Here is a 25,810-nt window from a genome sequence, read left to right as displayed (position 1 = left end):
GTATATTTCCTTAAGCACGAAGCAGTGCAAATACCAAATACTTCAGTTAGACATGTACAGCTGGAGTATTTGAGTTTCATGAGGCAACACTGAGAGAAACAATAGAAAAAGATAAAGAACACATGGTCAGTCTTGAAGTATTTAAGATGAGCTCAGCAGGCTCTGGCTCCGTGGCTGGGGGGTTCTACCTGCATCAATAATGCACTTACATAAATTGTAATTAATGAAAACATCCATCAAAAAGGTAAACCAACTCTAGTTCTGAGTCTGTACTTGGTGAATACTTTTACTAGTCTAGAGCAGTGGCTGTCATAACTAACAAATACAACTTTAATCATTCCATTTACATGGATTGGATTTCAAAACACAAAACCATAAAATCCTGTAAACACACGATCATCTACATCAGTGCCACTAAGTTTATTTTTAAGGCCAAAAATGATTACATTGTTTTTCAGCAGACATTTAGCATGAAGATATCATTAAAGAACTTAAGTTCAATTAGAAGAGAAGTCTTCTCACCCATTACTTCCAGAAGAAACCTCATCTTTACCCTCCGAGTAACAGCCCCACATCGTGGGTAAGGCAGATGACTTAACCTTTAGCCTTCTTTCCACCACAAATTAATTGAACACACATGCACAACAAATTTAAAATTCTACTGCTTTGTAACTGACAGCGTTAAAACATTGAATTAAATCTGATCTACGGCAACACAGCACAGTATTACACTCAGTATTTGAATCAAAATAGCGTATTGCATTGTCCCGTATATATAGTATACTGTCCATTGGATAGAGCTGGTAACTTAAAGAAGAAAGAATGACCACGTCTGCAACGGTCAGCCCACACGGGTTAACAACATGGCTGAAACAATTATCTGAAAGCCAAAACCAGAGCTGTTATGAGCAGGTTAACCCAAGGTCAGTGGGTAGGGAAGAACAAGTTTATTACATGAGTAAATATTTACCTTCACAACAGTAAACGTGTGCCACAAACCAAGTGAAGTGGTAGTATAAAAATAAACGCTGATGTCAGCCAAAGAGGAGGAAGAGATGCGAATAAAAGCCTAACTAATAGGCTAGATCAAGGGTAGGTCCTGTTTGTACAAAAGGAGATTTCCTTCCCCTTCCCTTTAGCCCCTCTTTCTGAAAGAACACAAATAATGGAAAACTAACAGCATATGTGATAAACACGTTTTCAGTTATAAAGCACCTGTCATTTCAAGGTTCTCTTCCAAAATACTAACACACAGCAAGCTATCGCCTCTAGCCCAAGTACAAGACTGCAGCCAGCAAGCACCCAGAGTCACAGTCCATGAGGCAGACTGTCACACGAGACACAGCCAGCTTCCACAGCCACTTCATATCTCAGCTCCTAAGCAGGTAGCACAAATTTAAAGAGCATTTCAAAATTACCTGGAAAATTACTTGGTTAGTTTTTCTCCAGTATTCATAGAGCTTAAAAAAAAGGTAGATTAACATGCAACTACAATTCACTTTTTGAATTGTTGATTTATATTTATAAAAAAAGTTTTCCAGTATTACAAGGAAGGATGTTTCGTAACTGAACAAGATGCCTCATGATCACTATCACTGTTTTACATCTTTTGCTTTGAAGAACCGCTTCCATTTTTATTATAAAGAATGCAGAGGAACACGCATTGTCCAAGCTTTAAAAATCTGTCTTTCTTACGTTGCTTTTTCTTCCTCTAACAAAACGTTAAAGGTTTTAAATTTCAGTCTAAGCACTGGAAAAAAAAAGTGAGGTATTCTGTTCAAACATAATTAACCACGCTTTTAATTTCTACGGAAAATTATTTGTCTAATTTTCTTACAAATCTTTCTTTCCAAGTGTGTTATAGGAAACTGTCAAAGAGCATCCTGTACATAGTAGCAAACTAAACATTCTCATAACAGCACTGTGCTTCTACTGCGTGGTAGGAACTGCAGTGAACTACATGTTAAAAACACTGTGGTACTGCAGTAGAAAAGTATGAGTTTGTCTTTAGAAACTCAGGACATTTACAATTAATTTCATTTTGTGCAAGAAATGTTTAAAACAATGATTAAATTTTGAAACGTTCAGTTCATTTCAACATGTGCTGAAATTTTTTGTCTAATCTACATACAAATTCCAAACTCCATACCTTCAAAAGTAAGAAAAATACGCTACTGTGTGTACTTACTTTTCCTACACTACTTTGTTTCTTAATTTTAATTATTCCTTGCACCCAAAGGTTGTCTTTACCACAAACAGTAATCAATACTAACCATGCTGCTTAGCCTTGAAAGTTCACTGTTATTTGGCAGGCTACAAAAGCACATCCCTGTATGAAACAGCAACAATGACTGAAGAGAGAGAGAGAATTTTATATAAGCCTCAACACTAATAAAAAAGACGTATAAAAAAAGAAAACCTCTGGTATTCTTATCCTCTTTTCCTAAAGGGTAATCATTTTTGTGCTTTATGTGAGTTATTCTATTTCTGTTCCACTACTAGCCACAGAACTCACCCTTTCATCAGCACAGAATTCTTCTCCAATGGAGCCTGGAAAGTTATATTGCACAAAAGATCATCATAATAAAAGGGGCAGTGAAAGATAAACGGATGCCTAAATATTGAGATATGGGCACATAGAAATTCTTCTTCCTTTTTAATAATGGCTACTGCTCAGACTCTTGCTGTCTTTTAACTCCAAAGTTACTCCAGTCATTTCTATAGACTGGACAGAAACAGAGCATGAATTCAGGGTGCTGAATCAGAGCTGGACTCTTAAAGATGTGATGACTGATCCATAAGATGTGGAAGAACTTTCCCTATCAAACCAGCAAACAACCTGAGAATCTGATGTAAACTGCCACAACCACAGTCACCTTCACGGAAGTCTTGGCTTGCCAACGAAACAACTTTTTCCTGAAGAATCTGAGCATGGAGGTGTGGACACTGGTGGTGTGAATGTTCAGATGCATCAACTGGGCTCTTTTGTGAATAACGAGGATGACAGAGGCCAGCACTACCATACCCAGCTCAGTCCTGTGAACATCAGTATTTAACTCTCCTCACTTTTAACCTAGTGAACTTGGGTTGCCTTCTTTTCTCCTTCAAGCAGAATGTGTTGCTTTCTATACGACACAGGAGAAACAACTCCACAGGCTTAGCATATTATTTCTTATCAAAGCAGCAGCCTCACATAAACAAGGTCTTTAAAGGAGAGGTATGGGATTAAAGGCCAGCAAGAAGCAAATGGTACACAATAATCTTCAGCCACAGCATCAAGAACATAGGCATGTGATACAGTGCACAGCTATGCACAATGAAATGAAGCTGGTCTGTTCCCCATTAGAGGTCTAAGCAAAAAGATGACACAAAAAAGGCAGATTTTAAGACCAAGCCACATCTCCAGGACTTAATAATAAGGCTGAGATGAAGGAGGCAGTGCCATGTCTCATCACAGACTCTTCAGAATTCACCTACCCCTCCTCTCCTGACAGATGTCTTTATTAGAGAAAGAAGAGAAGCAGCAGCAAATGAAAATCCTCCCAGCCTCCACACAGGCCTGCATAACAGCCCATAATATTTGTCCTCCAGTAAGAGAGAAAAAGCATCAGTGAAAAATACTGCAGTACAGTGCAAGAGACCTGGAACATACCATATACTGGCACTGGGGCAGAAGAATACAAAGATAAAGACAGCAATACAGTTAAGACCCAGATGCTCCTGCACTTCAGGTAGTAGTGCCAAACCTAGGTGAAACCGGATGTCGAGAAGCTGGCCACACTCTGCTTAAAAATACTGGTGAACATGAAAAAGACTGTGACTAACTCCTACATGTGACTGTAAGGATGCAAGAATGGCACAGAATTAATAATTACTTGCACAATTTAATTAATAATTATGCACAGTTAAATAACACTGGGAGAGGATTCAAGGAGGGTATCATAGCCTGCTTCAAAAGCTAGTATATTGGAGAGGGAGATGTTTTGTTTGGTTGACTTTTTTGGTTTGGTTTTGGAGTTCTTTTGGAAATATTTAATTGTATGCCCTTGTGCTGAGTTTATCAGGAAAAAATTAATCTAAACAGTAAATACCCCTGCCATATGAGTCACTAAATGGAATATAGCTGCACACAGGCTGAACTTTTAGTAAAGCTATCAAGACTACCAGTTGAGAAATAAGTGACTGCCAACAAGCAGCAAACCTGAAGCAGCAAACCATGCTATCTAAAGGAAACTGCACCAACACAGGCACTTTTCACCACATCCTCCTCTGGGCCAAAGAAAAGATGAGGAAAGGTAGAAGTATATCCTCTGCTGACATCCATGGAGACACAAAGTTCCTTGGTCTCAGTTAGAGAGACTCTTCTCTGTGAACATTTGCACGAACAGGCACAGACAGAACTACTGCCACTACGGTGGACACAAGCACCAGGACACTGTATGGCTGAGTTGCTTATCAAAGAGTGCAACGTCCTACAGTTTCCAAAGGAAATTATTTTAAGTATCATACCGGTTGCCAGTGGTGTAAAAATGCAAAGCCAACCAACATGAAACACATCTGTTCAAAGGTATATAATAACTCACCCTTTTATCAGAGTATAAAACCCACAAATAATTCCTAATAGATTCAGCTTCAACAGCCGTAAATGTCTTCCCCCTCCCCCCCGCGCTTTCAATTACTGTTTAGCAAATAGAAAAGTCTCAACTGTACCTTTTCTGCCTTTTTGTCAGAGATATCTTGCTTTTCTAGAACTGCCATACTTTCCTTCAGGTTCTTCACTATGTCTGCAGGAGACTTGTGGGACTTGCCAAAGGGGAATGGCATGATTGCAAGCCACAAGGTCTTCCTTCTACAGCTCCTGCTTCACCTGGAAAAGAAGGAGAAAAAAAGTATGTCAAAAATAGAAACATAAGGACAGTATAACAGCACACATGAAGATCAAGAGAGAGTAGCAAAGGTATTCATACGTGCAATAACCATTCCTGACAGTGGAACTAGGGCTTGCCATGACAAACTCAAATGTCTGTGTTTCTAATTCTTTTAAAACAAAATACAGAATCTAAGAACACACATTAAGATCATCATTTTATGTTACAGGAACAAATTAAAGAGCACATTAGTTATACCCAAAGCCACATATGGGCACGACTAACAAGGATAAATTATTCCAATTAATGTTGTCAAGCAAAATGCCTTCTTATATTAGGTCTCTGACACACAAGTCATCATGTTTCAGTGGCTCTGCAACAACTGTCCAGGCACGTGCTTTTACCCATATTCATTCCAGAACAAAGCAGACTGCAAGCCCGCACCTCAGCGCAGGAGCTACCGGCACAATGTAGATGAGGCTACAGATGGCAGCTTATTCCTGGGTCAAAACACTTGGTGTGTCCTGGCCTTTTCGTGTCAATGTTACTGTAACTTCATACTGAAATACAGTCTCAGCCCCATTCATTTTAAGGGAAACAAAACTTGTCAACAATAACAAGGACATAAAAGGCACCTGAAAACATTAAAACCAAACACCTGATACGTGTATTTTTCAAAAAGATAAAACTTCTCTTACAGGAGTAATTTTTCTTCCCTAAAAATATTTGGATCTTGGATCCAAACACATCATTTCTCTGAATATTTGCACGTATTTGCTTTTACACACACACGTTTTCACTTCTGTGCAGAAAAGTATTACTAGTATAAATGAGTATACAAAAGCTTGTGTTACTAAACGCATACGCTCTCATTTAAACAATAATAAAAGCTTCTTACAAGTGAATTCCATAAAGCATACTTCTAGAATTCTAATCTAGATAGAAAAGAACAGGAAATCCTGCATGAAAAATGCTGACAGCGCTACTTCTGCTAGACACAAAAGACAGCTGAAGCTGACAGAGCAGAGATTACACCGTCATTACAAAGAAGGGATGTTCCCCTGAAAGTTAGTAATTTCTATCTCCATACAATGGCCGTGAAGTTCATAACAAATCAGCTACAACCAGTCCATGTTAAAGTTTCCATGCACTTGGATCCTTGATTAAAATACCACCTCATTCACCATGAACTCCAAAATGTCAATCCTGAACTTACTCAATTATGTTTTGTTCAAGGATCAAAAATACCAATCTGATGCTATTTTTGAGTTATTTTGATTTTTAACACAAACAAGTTGGGCTGGCCCAAGGGCAACAATTTAAAGGTGAAGAACAGTATCACTCAGATCTTTAGCCAAGAAAATTTCCATAAATAGGTATTTTGCGTAACCAGCTATAAAGATCATACCTTCACTCTTCCATGCCTGCAACTGACCTAGCACAGCTGATAAAAAGCATAAGGTAGTTAGCTTTTATTCAGACTACTTTCAGATAAAAGGACTAGCATGAAGGTTGAAACAAGACCTTCCACGAGCCATTTCCATTCTTTAACAGATCACAAGACTTTCTTTTGCTTTTATTTTGTAGTATAATAATTGCCTCATTATATTAATCTCTCATTTATAATCTGCACAAAGAAGGGCTTGTAACACTGACCGGAACTCTAAGAGATAAAAAAGTTCCCAGGGGTCATTCCTTAGACAAGAGAATTTTCTCCATGAGCTCTGTTCACACGTAGTGGAACAGAAACCTACCTCTAAGAAAAGCACGACTACTCACTGTTATTTAATGAAAATGTAATGGCACTTAAAAACAATGTTGAATTAAAATTATGGTATTTTCACAAAGGAATTTTTTTTTCTAAGAAGAGACAGGTGTCAAAGTAAGTACAATCTCCCCACAACACAGATGACACACCTCAAGCATCACAGTCACATTTGAAACGTTCCCCTTTATCTCTCCCTTTGATTACTACTCCAGCCAAATTAAGATGAGCCCTGAAAACAAAGCTGGATTCTTTCAGGCTTGCCTATCATCACCGATAATAACAGTATTTAACAACCACTCAGCATATTCATTCTGAAAGATGGCTATGCCCATGTAACAGACCAGAATTGGCTCAAAAAAATTGCTACTCTTAATTCCTTGGGTTATGAGTTAAAACACAATAAAATCCAGTAGGAATCAAAATTGTTCTTTCACAGAATAAAAGCAATATATTGAATCCCAAAATCCGGTATTACAGCAACATACAAAGAAATCTAACCCAAGAAAATGTCTCTGCAGACCGATTTTCTCAATCACAGCTATGTTACTTCTGAACTAAAAGACTACATGGATAACACATAAAACACACAGAAATATAGAATAATGTCCTCATGGTGTGCCCACTGTCTAGGTTTGCAAAACTTGATTTCCCTCCAGACAGGAGTCAGTTTGTTCTTTAAATTAAAAATAGTCTTCCACTTTGACTTATCCATAAAACCTTCCAGGTTTTGGATAAATCAGATACATCTACATGCATACACAAGTCATACACAAGTTTTATTGTATGTACTAGCATATCTAACAGAAAATAATCAATTAAAAACAGTCCACGAGCACATATTTATACTTAATATTTTTTCCCAACAGATAAGTTCCTATACAAATTTCTCATAAACAATATAGAAAAAACAGGAAAGATTGCCAGCACCAGTAAGAAGGAAATCCACATCCCTGATTACTGAACATGACATTTTGTTTCAAGGTTTTTCATTTATTATATAAAATGGAATAAATGCATTGTTTCTGCTATTTCCATTTTATTATTACTAGAAGGAATGCAGTGGCACTGCCAGGAACATCATCTGGGGCCTCAAGACTGAAGATCCCACCAACCCTAAAGCAAAAATCTATTACTGAAGAACCTGTGTCACATCCTGCCAAAAAAAAAAAAAAAAAAAACCAAACAGGAGCAGTCCTTTGTCCCTCAGAGCTGTACTTCATGCAGCAAGAAGAACACAGACAGGCTGTTCCCTTTCCAGCCCAGCAAAACTATCCCAAGCAGCACCCTGTGCACAATAGACAATGACAACATCTGTGTGAGATCGGAAAGAACTGCAGCCACCCACATCTGCAAACTGAGAAAAAAAGGAAACAACATCAAATGACATTTTCTGTAAATAAGAACGGACCTTACATCATGTCAAATGATAACTGTTTCACATTACTAGCACCTGGCTGCCTTGCACATTCATGGTAAAATTCTGATTGCCAGCAATGAATGGTATTATACAGAACTTAGGCTTTTGTAGGCATGCATTTTACTTCACCAATGCTCAAGCATGCCAAATCTAACAAAACTTAACGTCCTCAAAGCATTGGTGTCCCAGCCACATGTAGAAATCTTAAATGACATTGTAAATCCAAATGGACCATCAAACAACACTATGGCATGCAGCCAGATACCCAGAGATTTCAGCTCGCTGGGACATTTGGGCTTTTGTGATAACCAGAGATAGTAGCCCCACTGTTTCTGATAGTATAGAATTTCCAGCTCTGCCAATGCAGCATGCATCCCCGCACAGTCTGCTTTACGTATAAGGCTTTATATTTTTTATTCACTGCATTGGCCTCACAAACAATTTATGTCCAATCTAAAATCGCTGTGTTCCATATATAAGATTGTTTTTTAACTAAGCAGAGAATACTTAAAAGCATTTCTCTGAGTACAGCCCTTCTGCAGAAAAAAAAAATGCTGCAAGAATTCACAAGCACAATAAACAAATCTCTCTAATAATTTTTAATTCTCTAAAGAATAGATTCACCAGCCTGGTATATGCTGTCTTGTAATTGTTAACTTTTTCTTATTTGAAGGGTCAGAAAATGTAACAGAAATGTGTGCAACAGCTTAAAACCTGATTAGTTAACTGTAGAAGGGTTTTTTTGTTGTAGGTGGTGTGTTATTGGTTTTGGGTGGGTGGTTGGTTTGTTGTTTTTTTTAATAAAACATATTGTAAGATGCCTCCATCTCTAATTTCAAGAAAAATACCAGTACAAGCAATAGTACAATAAATCTTATGACTGCAGTGTCATGTGCAAAGAGTTACCCCATAAACAAATGAATTACCAGCACCAAATCACCAATGGAAGCTTTTAAAGCCATCATGAAGGTAAACAAATATGATGTGTATAAGCAAGACACAAAAGCAAACTCAGCCCTTCTGCTTATGACATACCATAAATTACTACGGTGTAAAAAAGTTGGAACTTTTTCCCTGTAAATAAGTATAATCCATAAATAAAGCATCAAATGAATTCAAGTATTCACACTATTCCAGCTCCAGGAGAGCAAACGTCTGCCTTTCCCCCATGTAAAATGCTACTTAAATAAAGTGAAACCCTACACTTCTAATTTTGTTAAACAACCAGGTACAATAAACTCAATTTCTTAAGTCTACTGTAGGCATTACAGTTTAATTGCACTATATTAAGTCTTCAGCTAGATCTTGTTGTCTTGCTTACACACCACGAGTTTAAGGTGATTGCTTTTATTGAGTTCCTAACAAGTAAAAGAGGAGGAAAAAAACCCTTCAGCCACTTCCTGGCTACAACTGCATATGTTTAAAAAACCCACCCCTAGTGAAAAAGCACATGTAGTATCTAGTTAATGTGCACACAAAAAGAAAACTGCTGAAGATCAAACAAAATCAACATAACTTTAATAAGGCCAAATAATTAATTAAGGTTCCCCAAGATGAATGAGCCAATCCAACAGCTGGCCACTGCCGACGGCGAGGTGCAGCTCCTTCCCCTGCTGTCACGCCGGGGCCAGCTGACCCATCCATGAGCTGATTCAACTCACTAAGCTATCAGAAAAGAAACACATAAAAGCAAAGTAAACAATGAGTAGCGTAGGGCATGTAGACAAAAAACCCTTCCTTTGAGCAGCAATTAGTTGTGAATCAGCTCCCTCATCTCATGATCTCACTGCAGGGGCACCTCACGGTAAGGCTGGAGCTGAATGAGCAGCAGGATTGAAAGGGGAAAGACACCCTCCATCAGTTATTTTGAGTGGTCCGATATTTGTCTGAATGCCCAGTGTGCCAACTTCACTCACCAAAATGGCAGAAGATAAATACACCCCGAAATTGCATCATGTGTCAACTACATTCAACAGTGTTAATAACACACGGGAGACTGACTTAAGCAAATACAGTTAAATAAGTCAATGAGTCTACAAAGGCAACATATCTAGATTCACAATAAACAGTTGGGTCTACACTGTATATGGATTTTTAACTTGCAATTTATCAGTCTATTACCAACAAAACATGCTGCATCTTGCTAGAAAGAGGCATAGTTGTATTAAAAACAACGCAGCAAGCGCGTGTTTGTCCTGATAGAACTGATTTCCCCATCAGAACCTGCTCTTTTGCTGTACGCCTCTTGGATTAACAAGGATCATTAAGCCAGTACTGAAAACAATAACGCAAATCAGTTCTCATCACGTCTTATTGTTACTAGTGGCTGTTAGCTCAGCTAGAATTCACCGCTGAGAAGTCTGGCTGGAATGACAAAAACAAAAATAGATCAGGAAATTATGCATTTTTAAAAGCAGCCTCACTCTCAGACATGCCCAGCATCCAGAAGGAAGACTGACAGCCATTCCTTTGATCCAAGAAACATTTTTTAAGCAACCTACTACGCTCCTGGGGAAAAGTACTTCAAAGCCAGAAGCAGACACCATATTAGCTATTCAGCCCTCTTGTACAAGATCACAGAATTTTCCTGGGTATGAGACTATTTAGCCAGACTTAAGTTACTGACTGTACTTTGGGTAAGTACCATCAGCGAGAAGAGCAGCAGATGCCTAGTGCCGCACCAGGGCACGTGCAGCGGTTGGCACGGCAGGATAGCAGCCCGGTGTCACTTTGAAGCATCCAAAATACCACTTCCAGCTCATCAGTGCAAATTCCCAGCTACAGCACATCTTCCTGAAAGGCCTCACCACTTCTAATTGCAGAAGTGTAATTGACCAAAGGCAGCATCCATCATTTCCTTCAGGATATTATTTAAACTGAGTACTCACATCCATCATTAAAACATTCTTCCACATTTTTCACATGCTGTCGTCTACTACATCTTTCAGTACCCTGGTTCTGGATATGTGGTTTCCCACTAGATGAAACAATTTTCTAGAGTCTTTTGATATCCTAAACAAATTGAAAGATGACAGCCTCTCATCCAAAATACATGTCTAAACAGCATAATTTATTAATCGACCCTCACGTGCAAAACCCTCCCATCACAGAGGAAATTAGACTGACAAAGAGCAGAAGCCACACCTCAATCTATCTCAGGGCTCCAGCATTAACTATTTTGTATAACCACGGCTTTACCTGCATAAGCATGCCATTAACAGAATCGCTGAAATGGTAACTACCAGTGCTACTAGCCCACAAAATTTAAGAGTATACTCCAGCTCCAAGGCATTTTTGCTGTCCTCTAAATACTTCTGCACATCTTTTCAGAATTTCTTCTGACATAACTTTAAAAAGTGGATAGAAGGACTTAATCAATCGTCTCACATATAAGAAGTCAAACTTTTGTCATACTAAATGGCTAAAGCAATCAATGATCTGTTTGGATCTGTTGTGAAATTTTGTGAGGAACATAATTTATATATATAAGTTTTCTTGCAAGACAGGCATGTTCAGCTCATACCTGGCATGTCCCACTCACTACTGAACACTAGCCTCTTCATTAAAATTCACTATTAACTTCTTCTATCAAGTCTGCAGCACATAAAAACTTAAATCTGATTCAAAAGCATTTTCACAACTCTGCATTACAAAATTATTTGTGGTGATTAAAATGAAAAAAAAAAAAAATCCCCTAAGAATCGGAACTTAATTCAGAGGAAAATTACAGTCATGAAAAAAAAAATTTCTCTGCTGTATCACAGCCAAACAAATAAGTAAAGAAAAAAAATCAATTCAATGGATTCAGAAAAAAGGAAAATTGGAGAATAAATTTCTACATAAAAATGAAATACATAACATGAGATAGCTTCTCACTTTCTGAAAATTTCAAAGCAATTAAGTCTCCAGCAGTTCACAGCCCTGCTTGTTTCTTTAGCACCAAATGTCAGTTGATTCTTTTCAATAAGCAGGCTTCTCTCTTGCCATTCACTTACTTCACTGATCCTTCTGCCTCTTCAAGAGCCTTGCTCTCCAGCAGACACCTGCACCACGCTGGGGGAAGAGAAGGGCAGCTACTGCCATTAGGCTCTTCTAGCTCACTGCAGCCCCCTAAAACCGCGTTATACTTTGTGACTTGTACATTATTATATTCATTGCAGCTTAACACACAGCTACAGAGCTTTTGCAAAAACTTAAGAAGAAATTGGTGTTAAACAAGGCTGCTGGTTTTAAGGGACTTCAGAAATCCAGCATAAGCACAAAAGCTTGTTAATACCGATGCTTCGTATCTGAGGTGCCAGCTCTTTCTCCATATTCAAGGAAATCTTATGACTCAGCTTTTTTCCCTGGTGTACTGTTTGGTACCCCACCCATTCATTTCCCCCACAAACCTTACTGCTGTATTGCAGTATGGTATACAGACAAGCATGTAAATGCCTCACCCATTCCTTGGTAAATGTATTTTTTTAAGAAATAGTAATCACAAGTTTCACCACAAAAAGTAACTGCTACCTCTAACACATTGCACGCAAAAAAAAAGAACTTACTTCAGACTTCAAGAATCAGACAATATGCCCACTTCTGGCCAGGTTGAAGCTCAAATAATTTTATCATAACCTAGCATTACAGTCAATCCCCTGTTGGCTCAGATGCCTTTACCGCATCATCACAAAACCCAGAATATTTGTTACATGACAAAAAAACACTGCAATTATGTACATGCCATTCTACCCACCCTTGGGAGCAAAAATGCAAACCAAAAGAGTCTCCTTTATAATTATTTCTATTCCTTCGTATACATTATTCGCATTGTTGCCCAGAGGCTCTCTCTGCATCAGATTTCTGACATACATCTAAGGGTTAAATTTGAGAGCAAAGAAGTAGCAAAAGGGGATGACAGAAAATGCATTGCAGTTTAATCTCTGATTTCACTTCACATAGTGCAGTATGGTCTGCAGCTAACATGTTCCAATAGCTAAAGACGGCTGCTGCGAATATCAGAAACCGCACAGGCGAAGGACAGGAAACCCCACTAGCACCACCACATCGGCATTTAGTTTTAACAAGAAAGCCGATGCAATGGATAGAGGGAAAATAGATTATCTTAAACATGAGTTAGTTACGTAAGGAAAGAGGATGAGAATTGTAAGTACTAGCACAAGGGAAATGCATGTATGCTTTTTGGGCATTCTGTTTGGAAGAGAAGTTGAGAACAATTAAATTGTGAGAATGGTTCTGAAATTGCTCCAGGTGCAGTCCTCTAAGGCGCAATTTTCTCTGGAGATATTCTTTCAATAAACAAAAAAAAAACACACTCAGTAAAGCCATTCACTAGAAGCACAAGTAACAAAGCTAGGAAAAACAATTCAAAATGGATAAAGCACTTACCTAATGAAGTTTCAATAAGAACCATGTCATAGTATTACCTTTAAAAATAATGTTTAAGAAAATCAACAGTATTTTTCCCATGGTTCCTTCACTTCTGCGGCCTGCTAGAGACTTCTAATGTTCGACCTAAGTTTATTTTAGTTCAACACTCTTCATCTACTTCATCTAAAGGACCACAGATCCTTAACAAACATAACCCACAAAGGAACAAGATCACTTAAGGAACAACAGCACTAAAGCATGAAGTCAATGGGCTAAAAAACCAGTGATCCTGACATAGCTCAGGAACATCCCCAAAACACTGACCTAAGAACTGGGAAGGTGTATCAAGGAGTATCCATCTTGCCTAACTCATTACTGCTGGCTCCTGCCATAGGCAGAATGTAACAACTGCATCGCTCTCTGCTTTGACATATTACACCCATGAAGGCTTCCTTTCCAAAACAATCAATTTGGGAGTTCAGAATCAAAGGCTATTTACATTAGACTACTGTACAATTCACCTCAGTTCCACCAGCCCTTTAGAAGCTAGCTGAGATGACACGCAATCAAGCATAGCTTAGTGTCTCTGGGTTTGCTTTCTGCATCAGCTTGACATAACCAGGGCTGAAACCCAAAATCAACAGGCACAGCAAGCTGTGCTGCAAAAAGATGTCGAGGCAAAACTTCTTAGAGGCTGGAGTTTCAGGACTCTGAGACCACGGATGATCAATGCCGCCATTTTTACCTCTATTGAGAGATCTCATTGGCGTGACATAAAGATTAAAATGTAAATTATTCTGAGATCAGCTCTTATGAATCCAAGCTGATTCTTGCTACACGAAACCAAGAGAACTTGGCACGCTATTTAATGATTACATATCTCCTCTGTGAAAGGGAGTTCCTGACAAATAACCTATGGGAGTTATATACTGAGTCACAGAGAAAATACGAGAGGGCAATCAATAAACGACTCAGAATCACGACCCCACCACTACTGCAAATCCTCTCCTTCTAGTTCATTATATCCTCATTCAGTAAAGGGAAAGAGTAGTTCAGTTCATTTTTTTCCCCCCTTAAATTATCTCTTACCTAGCACTAGGAGCTGATCCATAAGGTCATTATCCATTTCACGTATTTGCTTTCTGTCAAACTATTTTTTTGCCATGGTCGCTTGCACTTAAAACATAGTTTTGATGACAACACAAAGGGTTTACTGACACAGCTCTGCTGGTAAATCCTGCTAGTGCAGATACAGCTTATATTAGTAAAAAACACAACCTCTGACCATGATTAACTGCAACTGTGCTAGGGCTTTACTGGTTAAGTACCTTTTTCTAAAGAGTGCTCTTTCCTTCACCCTGCCAACCAACACCGGGAGCACCATAAATCAAGTGTCTGATTTTCACAAGCTAGCTGTGTGGAGGTATGTTTTAGTATGCAGCTTTCACCCAGCTTATCCTCAGATGAAAATCTCTGCTTCCTCTTGAGTACTCTGTACCAAGGACAATGTGGCAGATGGGAAAACAGCGCAAAGATTGGCAAAGTCAGAGGCTAACGAGGAGAAACCTCCCTTTTTCCCTAATTATTCAAAACCAAGAATTAGTTTCATGGGCATCCCTTGAAACAGGGGGGGAAAAAAAAAAAAAAAGAAAAAAAAAATCAATACATTATAGGCCAGAACACATCCGTGACATTCAGATATACATCCCATTGCTACCGAGACACCAGTGTGTTCGTAAGAAATAAACTTATGAGAAGTAGCTGGCTGATATTTAATCTGAACAAAACTGTCACGGGTTCAGGCAAGAGAAAATACATCAACAATATTATCTCACTTTTCAACTAAACTAGAAGTCATTACTGAATTGACGATCAAACTGTGTGCCCTGATAATGAAAAAATAAACAAATAAGGAAACCAAACAAAACTTTAAAGGACAATTCATTTCATTCTCCCAAGAAAATAATCAGCCATGGTGATACAGAAATTTCACGTAAATAATTTCAAGATCACAATATACCTAAGGCAGCTGTAAAAAAAAAAGTGTCCTTTACACAGTTCCCTCAAACCACCTCTTCTCCTGCCGGTTCACATGTTTGGTCTACATCTTCAAAGTCACTATTGGATTCGATTTCTGATACACAAACCACATCGCAGCTCAGCTGCCAAGACAGGTGTGTTCCTTTGGGGCAAGGCAGATCATAGAGCATAGAAATATGTATTTAAGGGCAAAGATGATGCATACCAGGGCTAGGAGAACTACTAACGGCACAAACTTTCAGGAGAGATGAGGCAAGAGCCAGAACTTTTAACACCATGGCATTGTATTTCCCTTTTGAAGCAAATATTTTGAGGCAGATGAACAGGAGTTTCAACTTAACCCTGAACTCCACTTTAAGCTATGAAATGCTCTGCAGCACAGGAATCAAGAAGGAGGAATGATCTAGATTGTCCCCCAAAATGTGTCCAACCTCTTGCCATGCCAGCGTAACAAAGAGTCCTTCTGATGACTCACAAGATGCCGGCCCAAAGATCTAAGATAGAGCAGGATATGTCAGCATCCACATTCTGAAAAGCCAGATATTCCTGAAAAACTCATGTAAAAAAGTCCTTTTCACTCCTGACAACCACCTGAGAGTTCCAGTTACTGAAAGTTATTTGTACATTAAATGGAAACAGAATAGAAACAACGTGACAGATGTCTGTGGTGATCCATCAGATACACATACATGCTGTATTTCATCTGTTTTTCCCTTCTGGGGACACACGTTCTCTTTCCAGGTAGATGCCATCACAGCAAGTGAACTACTCTACTTTATCACAGTAACAAATACAAGAAAATAAAAAACTTGGGACAGGCAGGTAGAAGGTCCTCATAAAAAGTTTCACATTTAAAATTTGTTCCATCCAAAACTCACAAAAAAATATCTTACACTTCATAGAATAGTTTGGGTTGGAAGGGACCTTTTAAAGGCCACCCAGTCCAACCCCCCTGCCAGGAGCAGGGACATCTCCAACCACATCAGGTTGCTCAAAGCCCCATCCAACCTGGCCTTGAACGTTTCCAGGGATGAGGCATCCACCACCTCTCTGGGCAACCTGGGCCAGTGTGCCACCACCCTCAGTGTAAAAAACATTTTCCTTATGTCTAATCTAAATCTGCCCTCTTTTAGTTTAAACCCATTACCCCTTGTCCTGTCACAACAGGCCCTGGTAAAAAGTCCGTCCTCCTCTTTCTTGTAGGCCCCCTTTAAGTACTGAAAGGCTGCTATAAGGTCTCTCCAGAGCCTCCTCTTCTCCAGGCTGAACAGCCCCAACTCTCCCAGCCTGTCCTCAAAGGAGAGGTGCTCCAGCCCTCTCATCATCTTCACGGCCTCCTCTGGACTCGCTCCAACAGGTCCACGTCCTTCTTACGTTTGGGGCTCCAGAGCTGGACACAGTATTGCAGGTTGGGTTCCTTCTTCCTAGATCTAAGACAAGTTGCCCAGAATCTTCAAAAAGCATTTTTGTATTTAAAAGGGGGCAGCACAGGGGGAATACCACAGCAGAAAGGTACCTTTCCAAAAGGAAGGCTTCCCAACTGATTTAACTTCAAAGCAGCTAGCAATAGCTGTTGTAGATGTGATTCTCCAAGGCAGAACAGCCAAGAATTACCAAAATGTACCCAAAACCAGCACTGTTGATCTTTTCAATGCAGGAGTCAGAATCTCCCCTGCAACACACCTAGAGGTCCACAAACCAATACCGTTTCAGAGCTACGAGTCTACAGACAGCAAGTAAAAAATGAGGCTTGTAACAAGGAGCAACTAATATTAGGCCAACTAAGACAGCGGAAAAACCAAAGCATCTCTGAGGGACAGTTCCCTTATCTGATCTGCTAAGAGCTGGACTAGAAAAAGGAACTATCAAACTGTTTTGCAACACTAAAGTGCTGCTCCCAACTTTCCTCTAATGCAATTCCTGTGTAATGCTACCAAGAGAAACTTGAACACTATCAGAAGATATTATCATCTCTACAAGTTTCGCCAAGGAATGATCACACATTATCTCTGTAACCACTGAAAAAATCATTCCACAGGACAGCAGATCTTCCAAAGGGCTGACACCAAGTTCAGGTAGAAATGCTTGCATTTTAGCTGATAGTTACACTCCTACATTGCGTATTATTGTCTCAGCTACGTCAGTATCCTGTCAATCCCTTTTCTCTTCCTTCGGGCTATGTGGAGGAAAAAAAAAAAAAAAAAAAAAAAGAACAAAAAGCAAACATAACCTTTAAAATTATTAATTGGTGCACCAGGGATTATAAAAATTAATTTTATAGGCATTTACAATAGTATAATGTATGCTTAATTATAATGCTTAATTGCCTTCTACATCACCAAGAGGTTCAATCAAACAAAAGCCCTTAAATCAAACAATCAAATACTCTAGAAATAAAAACCTGCAGCTATCAAAATTCATAGCCTTGTTAAAGTCCGATTCAAAAGTTCCAATTGTTTTAAAAAAAAAAAAAACTCTATGCTAAAAGACTTGTTCTAATTACAAAGGGGAGCCAAAATAAATCATAATTCTCAAAAAAAAAAAATTTCTATACTGCAGATCCATTTTCAACAACAGAAGCAAGCAACATATTAGGAAAAAGCTAAAGCTAAGAAGAAGGTAAGGTTATGCTTTCAAGACTCTGCTTTCAAGACTCTCGTTTAAAACTATAAACTATGGTTTGATTGCAGTAAAAATGTACTATTGGTTACAAATCCTATAAAATAACCTGTAATGGTACCTTCAAAATTTCTGAAAATAATAAAAACAAAATGCATGCTGTGACTATTCTGGAATCTGATCCATCATCCATTAGATGCAGAAGTAAATCAGGGGACTTCACAGAATTCAGATATCAAGTAATCTATTTTTTTCATTACTAAGTCAAACAAGATTTAAATATAGAGTGTGAAAGACATTACAATTTATTGCTTTTCAAACTACCTAATTTCCCTTCTAGCTCCTAAAATAGAGGTTTTAATTTTCCCATTCACAATCATTTTTAAATTAGTTTAGTTTGGTTATCTAATTTAGGGTCCTGATGAAAGTCCAGATTTTCTCTGTTTTGGTATAAATCTCAGCAGCATGAATGCACAACAGTGAAAGTCAGAGAACCGCAATAAATACAAGTGACAAGTTGTAGAAACTTCTGCTGTACTTACTAAGACTTTTCAATGCTTGTAAGCAATTCTGAAAATTAAAAACAATGCATTTGGAGAGGAAAGATTCTGTATTTCTGGCCAACAATCCTTCTCCTTGTTTTCTAAAGAGCTCAAGAATGGCTAATTCTGAAACACAGTTTTAACATTTCTTCTTAGATTTGATCCTGTTAAATCCTCAACCTGCGTAAATAGATGAGGTGTGACTGCCAATGCCAGAGGGAGAGCCAAAATAGTCTTCAGGCTCCAAGAACTCAACTGCAGCAACGCTGAGACCTCAGTCAATGCAGTTCCTAAGGGAAGCGAAGAGCCTTGCATGCTCAGTCTCAAAGGAATAAACATAATCCATCTTCTGTTGGATGTACACTATAAATCCATGCCTATATGGCTGTTAACATTCTTTATACATATGTACCCATGCATACACACACAAGTTCCCAAACAAGAATGGAAGTTCACTCAACAGAGTTAATTTCTTTTTAAGATAGATAAAAACGTATATATACAGACAGGAGGGAATAACTACGATCAGTTAGAAAGCTGGAAGTTGGTTTTTTTTCCCAGGTTAAAGGAAGGAAGAAAACTGACATGCAATATTTACACAGAACTTAAAGCTTCAATACATTTGTAAGTTTGTCATTATCCACAAACGTGGATATCCTGAAGTTTTTGTGACTTTTTTTGGAAAACATTCCATAACCCTGAAATAAAGAAGCACTTTTGGATCCAAGGATGTTAATCCCCTCACCATAACACATGGGTTATGGGCAACTAACAGCAGTCAGACTGCACAGCTATGCCAGGACTCTTCCCAAAACGCTCTGTGAATGGACGCAGCTCCTAACAGAAAGAGTGTTTACTCCAGCTCCACCCTATTACAGAGTTAACAGAGTTTAAATATTGCTCAATGTCAATTATAAATGTAAAACGGAACTATGTTAGTCAATACTGATGAGTCAATATACTGCTTTTCTTAAAGATTACACATCTAAATAATCATGTCCAGAGGAGCACTTGTTTAGAACTTACAATATTTTCAAGAAGCTTCCTTCATTGTTTATTGTTATCTATGAAATCCATGGAAAAAGACTACTTGACTTAGTCTCTGGAGCTTCTGTTTGCTTTCAGACCATATTTTAAGACAAGCTGAGTTTCTCATGTTCAAGTAGCAAGGCCCACAATTCCAATATCCAACACTTCCAGATCTAAAGTTTTCTAATTATCTTATTTTCATTTTCCTCAATTGTACTAGATATTTTTTAAGAGATGTGTTCGTTCATTCCACTGAGAAACTACACCAGACTAAAAAAAAAGACAAGTTTTCCATCTGAACTTTTCCTTATTTGATTTTGAAGTTGGAAAGCATGCAACAGGGCCGACAACAGCCAAACCAGGTCCCTCACTCAAGACTCTCAAGTACTGCCCCCCAGACAGCAGGATTCTACCCCGAGTCTTCCTTTCTCATCAGGCAACACATAACTCAAGTCCCTAAATGTCGTCACCACCCACCCTCTTCTGGGAGCCCAAAATGAGATTTTGAGACTAACAACTAACACCATGGCAGGAACTCAGGTGCCTGAATGATGAATGCCACTAGAACACCACAGCTGATCTTCAACTGCCCCTTCAGAAAATCGAAAACCTCCTACCTGTCTCGGGCAGGTGCCCCGGAGCAACTAAAATACTACTAGATATCTACGTTTAGGCAACTGAATCTCATATCACAAATGGATGCCGCTAGAAAAAAAAGCTTTGGAAATGTAAGCTCTCAGGTGCTCCACCAGACAACAAACACAACATCAGGCGCTCAAACACAGGAGAAAATTCTCTGCACTTAAGCATCGTAACTTGAAAAAAAAAAACAAAGGGGAAGAATCACCAGGCTACTGAAGAACACCAAAATGTACCTTCATTAGTATCTGTGACCCCATGAAAAACCCACAGGGATCTGAATCCTGTGGGTCTTCAGAGATCTTCAGAGAATTGATTTTTATGCAATAAAGTAAAACACAAAACATGCAAAAGACTAGACATGCAAAGGACGCCCCTTCACTGAGCGTTCTCTTGTGCACTGATGGAATAAAATCTCTTCCTGAGAAAACCTGAGAACAATCATATAAACAAACTTTTTGTACCAAATCAGGATAAGCAAAGTGAGGCTCTGGATATTTGTTTACTTTTGAGAAATTAACTTCACTTTCTCAACTTTTTTCTGATATAGTACTGAGCACGTACAAAGTCCTTATCAAGAACTGTGCCTCAACTCTGTCCCTTACAATGTACCTCTTTAAATTCCCCTGTAAAGTTTCTCCATCACTACCAATCCCCAGTCAGAAGACACTTAAGACTTGAATAGCAGGTGTTACAGGTTAGAAGAAGGATGCATTCATCAACTGTGTGGGAGAGATTTCCCAGTGCTCACCTGTGTTACACTCAGTGCATGTCTGTATCACTAAGGTCTCATTTAGGTAGAATAAAATCCCCTACATTTCATTTTCTAAAATCTTACTTCTGTGTGAACAAACTCTTTTTCTTTGTCTATACTCAATATTCAATAAAGTCAAAGTGTTATATGCTGGTTAATTTTATAAAACATTACAATATAGCAGGCAAAAAAAATATATTTTTATATATATTAAAAGGAATATCATCTGCCAGAGCCATAAAGGGCACACTTCACACATAACAGTCAAAGTAAAATATAACGACACAAGGAACTTGTGCCTCATTTCTACAACTGTAGCAAAACCTCTTAAAACTGCTTACCCAGAGGAAGAGATCACAGAGTCCATTGCAGCAGGATGCTCTGAATGTGTGCTCTCAGCACACGCATCTACCACACCATACAAGATGCTACTGATAAATGAATGCCTACAGATTTTTTTTTTAAAGTAACCTCCTCAGCAGATCAGCTGGGGAGCTGATGTGGCTCCGAACGAATACTCGAAAAAAAAAAAAAAAGTATCCATCCATGGTAGGCTTTCCCAGGTGAACTCTTGGCCAGGGGAGTAAAGAGAAAAACAATAGGGAACCTCGCAGTCAGCTTCTGCCTGGCAAAATCTGAAGCGGCACCAGATACGAGAGCTGGCCAGCAAGATGGAGGGGCCTTCCACAACTGGATGTTCAACAGGCTTTCTTCCTACTTCTATTTACTAGCATGCTTTACTTAAAAGTCAGTAAATAAAATAAAAAGTTTTCAGAAAGATATTTCTTCAGATAGCAGTTGTTTGCCTGGGCATCTCTAGCAGCCAGAAAGAGATTACGCATTCCACATTTCTGGGAACACTTCTCAATTTTTTCAGTATATGTTTTAACACAGATAACTTCAAAGGAGATAAGGCATTTCACACACACAAATGACCGAACATAAGCACTTCTCTCGCAATCACGCATACTCAACTCCCTGAAAAGTTGACATATTAATTCAATTTAATTCCTAGCCAAGTTCTATCTTAGCTATTTTTAAGTGTCGTGTTTCAAACCTTGCAAGGTTTGCAGTTAAACATTTAGTTAGTCTTTTAGTAAGAAAAATTACTTTGTTATCAATACAAATTGACAAAAAATACACAACAGAGTAAGGCTCAAAAGCAGCCCACAGCAATTTTTCACTGATGCAGGCATTTCCCTGTGAAACATTGACAGTGTAGCCAAACATTTTAAAATTACTCCAAGTAGTAACTCCTAAATAACTTCATCCAAAGATGCTTCTGAACTTAGAAAAACATCTTACACTAATACTACAGTTCTGTACTAATCATAACTTCTCAATTTTTGAACTGTCTTGCTATATTTAACTTTTTAGCTATGAATTCTCTGAGTGTTTGAAGCGGAGGGAAGAATTACAGAACAAATGGATACTTAGAAAGGAACTACGTATTTTATTAGAAGTAGATTTCCAATAATCACAAAGATTAACTACAACATTCAGTGAATTCCCCCAGAATTTTAAGCCCTCATGGACAGGCTTAAAATTTGCTTCCTGCCAGTGTATTTGAAGTCCACAGTCAGGAACTTGTCCTAGTGTCTTTTGACTATATGAAGTATTAGCTAGAATACTCAAAACAAGGGCATTAGAAAGCAAATTGCAGCTGTTTATTTAAACCTAAGCAATTTACTTTCTAAATTAATGTTGTCTGAAAAAAAAAAAAAAAAACAGGCCATGTAGGCTGCTAAGGAGCAACCACAGTTATTCCTGTAAACACACAGTAATTTGGCTGCTTCCAGTTTGGATCAATCCTGAATCCAATCCTTATAAAGAGTATTTAAATAGGGGTAAATTAACGTGCCATTTTATCATAAGGTAGAATAATGAAAGCACATAAATCTGCTCAGGCTAAAGAAAGACCTAACTCACACGACACCAGTTTAAGCCTTAGGTAGTCCTGAAGCATGCACTTAAAAGCCTAGCTCAAGTCCGTTAAAATAATTCAAGACAGCCTCATCTTCTAATTTAGCCTTTGTGTTTGCACTTGGGGGGTGGGGACGGGAAGAGGGAGGGATCGCAGCATAAAGTTTCACCTTCTAAGTGAAGACATTCAGCTTCCTTCTGGCTCACACCTCTATATCTCGTGGTGCAAGAAGCACAACACTGAGAGAAAACACAGGGAACGAGAGAGCCCAGATGGGACAGAATAAAAGCTGAACTTGCAAACAATTCAGACTAATAAACACCCTGAATTAGACAACAAATTGGGGAAGTAGCGTTTTAAAAGTTCTCCTGTTAGAATAGCACAAACTTGAGCACTAATAGCAAAAGGAACTTTTCACCTTGCTTAAGGTTTATCTACTGCTACAAAAACACAGTTACAGTGAACACCATGGCTTAGGATCACCGAACAACTAAAAAGGTTTTTGTCCAATGTGATTAATATCTGGCTTCAACTTGCAGCTAAGAAGTGGTAAAACAGCACATAACTCAGTTTCCTTACCAGAAATTGCTAAATGTGTAAGATTTCAACTGTACAATGCAGAAAATACAATATTTGAAATTCAACTTATATTTTCACCTTGCACGTTATTCACTTAAATAGCTGCAGGCTGTTGTGGTACAGAAGGAGCAGATGCGTTAAACCTTATTTTTGATAGGAAGCTGCAAGATACCTTCAATTAGATAAAGGTAATCATACTTTAATAGCTGCTTTTGTAGTTAAACCATATTATAAAGTGTCAGAAGTACGGAAAAGCAGGGCCAGAAGGGAATTCAAAAGGTCATCTAGGCTCCTTCCTGCTCCCCGCTTCAAACCAGCTCCCACTATCATCCCAAAACTCTACGCGCAGTACAAAACAAGACATCATTTCAGCAAGCATCTAAAGCCCCTAAGTGCATTACAGAGATTATCGAAGCTTTCAGAAAGATTTTAACACAAAAATTAAGGCTGCAAACATCTCATTAAAAAGATCTGCAGGAACTGAATACAGAATTGATTCAGAAGGGTCGACACTGGTCAGTAATTCCCATAATCACAAAAACGCCCTAAAAAAAAAATAGAAAATGCAGCATGTACAGCGCAACAGTCAGGTCTCATTTGACTACCATCCACTAATTAGTAAGAGACTAATCACATTAGCTTCCACGACAGAATGCAAAATAGATACCATTCCCTCCTGAATAAATGTTTCATAAAAGCAACCAAGGAATTCCAAGAGGTGGAGTTTTTTTAATATTACCACACCCCACTGGGAATATACATTTGTCTGTGCCTGATAATACCCAAAGAGCATAATTATCTCTCAAAGACATATTGTAAAAAATGTATTACTTAACTGGCACTTTTATTTAGAATTCATATTTTTCACAGAACCATAGAATGGTTTGGGTTGGAAGGGACCTTGAAGATCACCTAGTTCCAACCCCTCTTCTCTGGGCAGAGATAACTTCCACCAGACCAGGTCGCTCAGAGCCCCGTCCAACCTGGCCTTGAGCACTTCCAGGGATGGGGCATCCACAGCTTCTCTGGGAAACCTGGGCCAATGTCTCACCACTCTCACAGTGAAGAACTTTCTCCTTACATCTAATTTAAATCTACTCCCTTGTCCTATCGCTATATGCCCTTGTCAAATGTTCCTCTCAAAGGTACTGGAAGGCCGCTATCAGGTCTCCCCGGAGCCTTCTCTTCTCCAGGCTGAACAGCCCCAGCTCTCTCAGCCTGTCCTCATAAGAGAGGTGCTCCAGCCCTATTATCATCTTCATGACCTCCTCTGGCCTCGCTACAACAGGTCCATGTCCGTTGGGGGCTCCAGAACTGGACACAGTACTCCAGGTGGGGTCTCACCAGGGCAGAGTAGAGGGGCAGAATCACCTCCCTCGACCTGCTGGCCACGTTCCTCTTGATGCAGCCCAGGATGCAGTTGGCCTTCTGGGCTGCAAGTGCGCACCGTGGGCTCACATTGAGCTTCTTGTCCACCAGCACTCCCAAGTCCTTCCCCTGAGGGCTGCTCTCAACCCATTCTCCACTCAGCCTGTATTTGTGCCTGGGATTGCCCCGACCCACATGCAGGACCTTGCCCTTGGCCTTGTTGAACCTCTCCGGCCTGTCCAGGTCCCTCTCCTCCAACGTGTCAACCGCACGTGTCATCGGCAAACTTGCTGAGGGTGCACTCAATCCTACTCACTCCTGATTCTTAAAGACATATGTATTTATACAAATAAAGGAGACTGGTTTATAATTTTCCATGTATAATCATGCACTAAATGCCTACAGAACGCATCAAAGTTTCAGAACTCTGCATCAACCTAAACAAGAGAATGCAATTAACTTGAAAAAAAAAGTCTATGTTATCAGTAACTAGAAACATTCGGCAGCATATTAGTCCACATGTACAAACTTACATTACAAGACCTTTATTCGTCTCGCTCTCAATGCCTTCTACTAAGGTACTTTTCCTGTCTGACCGAGGAAAGTCCCCAATAACACGTATATCACACTACCATCGATACTACTGTTTAAACAAAAGTAAATTTAAGCCAAGCGTATACTAGCTGGCTGACTCAATAGTTTCTCACGTCACAAGATCATGAAACTGACGGTAAATACAATATTCTTACAACAGCAAGTCCATGACAGACAGGAAACTACCAAGACACAGTGCCATGAGGCATCATGTCACTCTTACAGATCAGATAAGCTGCCAACTCACACAGGACAACTGAAAAAAAAAAAATCAAGTTATTTCTGATCCCAAAAGAGGT

The 25,810-nt window shown here is 39.0% G+C and overlaps 1 protein-coding gene across 2 annotated transcripts in view; it reads right to left on the bottom strand.

Annotated features, from left to right (window-relative positions):
- The window catches only part of CAB39 (calcium binding protein 39), a 44,090-nt gene that overhangs the window by 16,555 nt on the left and 1,725 nt on the right, over positions 1–25,810 (bottom strand). For both annotated transcript variants that reach the window (XM_086754756.1, XM_086754757.1), the window contains one exon: positions 4,711–4,867. In XM_086754756.1, coding sequence (XP_086610882.1) covers positions 4,711–4,824 — 114 coding nt within the window. In that variant the 5' untranslated portion in view covers positions 4,825–4,867. The remainder of the gene's footprint in view (positions 1–4,710; positions 4,868–25,810) is intronic.

Source organism: Chlamydotis macqueenii, chromosome 9 (assembly GCF_036417535.1).
Source record: "Chlamydotis macqueenii isolate bChlMac1 chromosome 9, bChlMac1.mat, whole genome shotgun sequence".
In the NCBI taxonomy this organism is placed as follows: domain Eukaryota; kingdom Metazoa; phylum Chordata; class Aves; order Otidiformes; family Otididae; genus Chlamydotis; species Chlamydotis macqueenii.
This window is presented reverse-complemented; position numbering and strand designations above follow the sequence as displayed.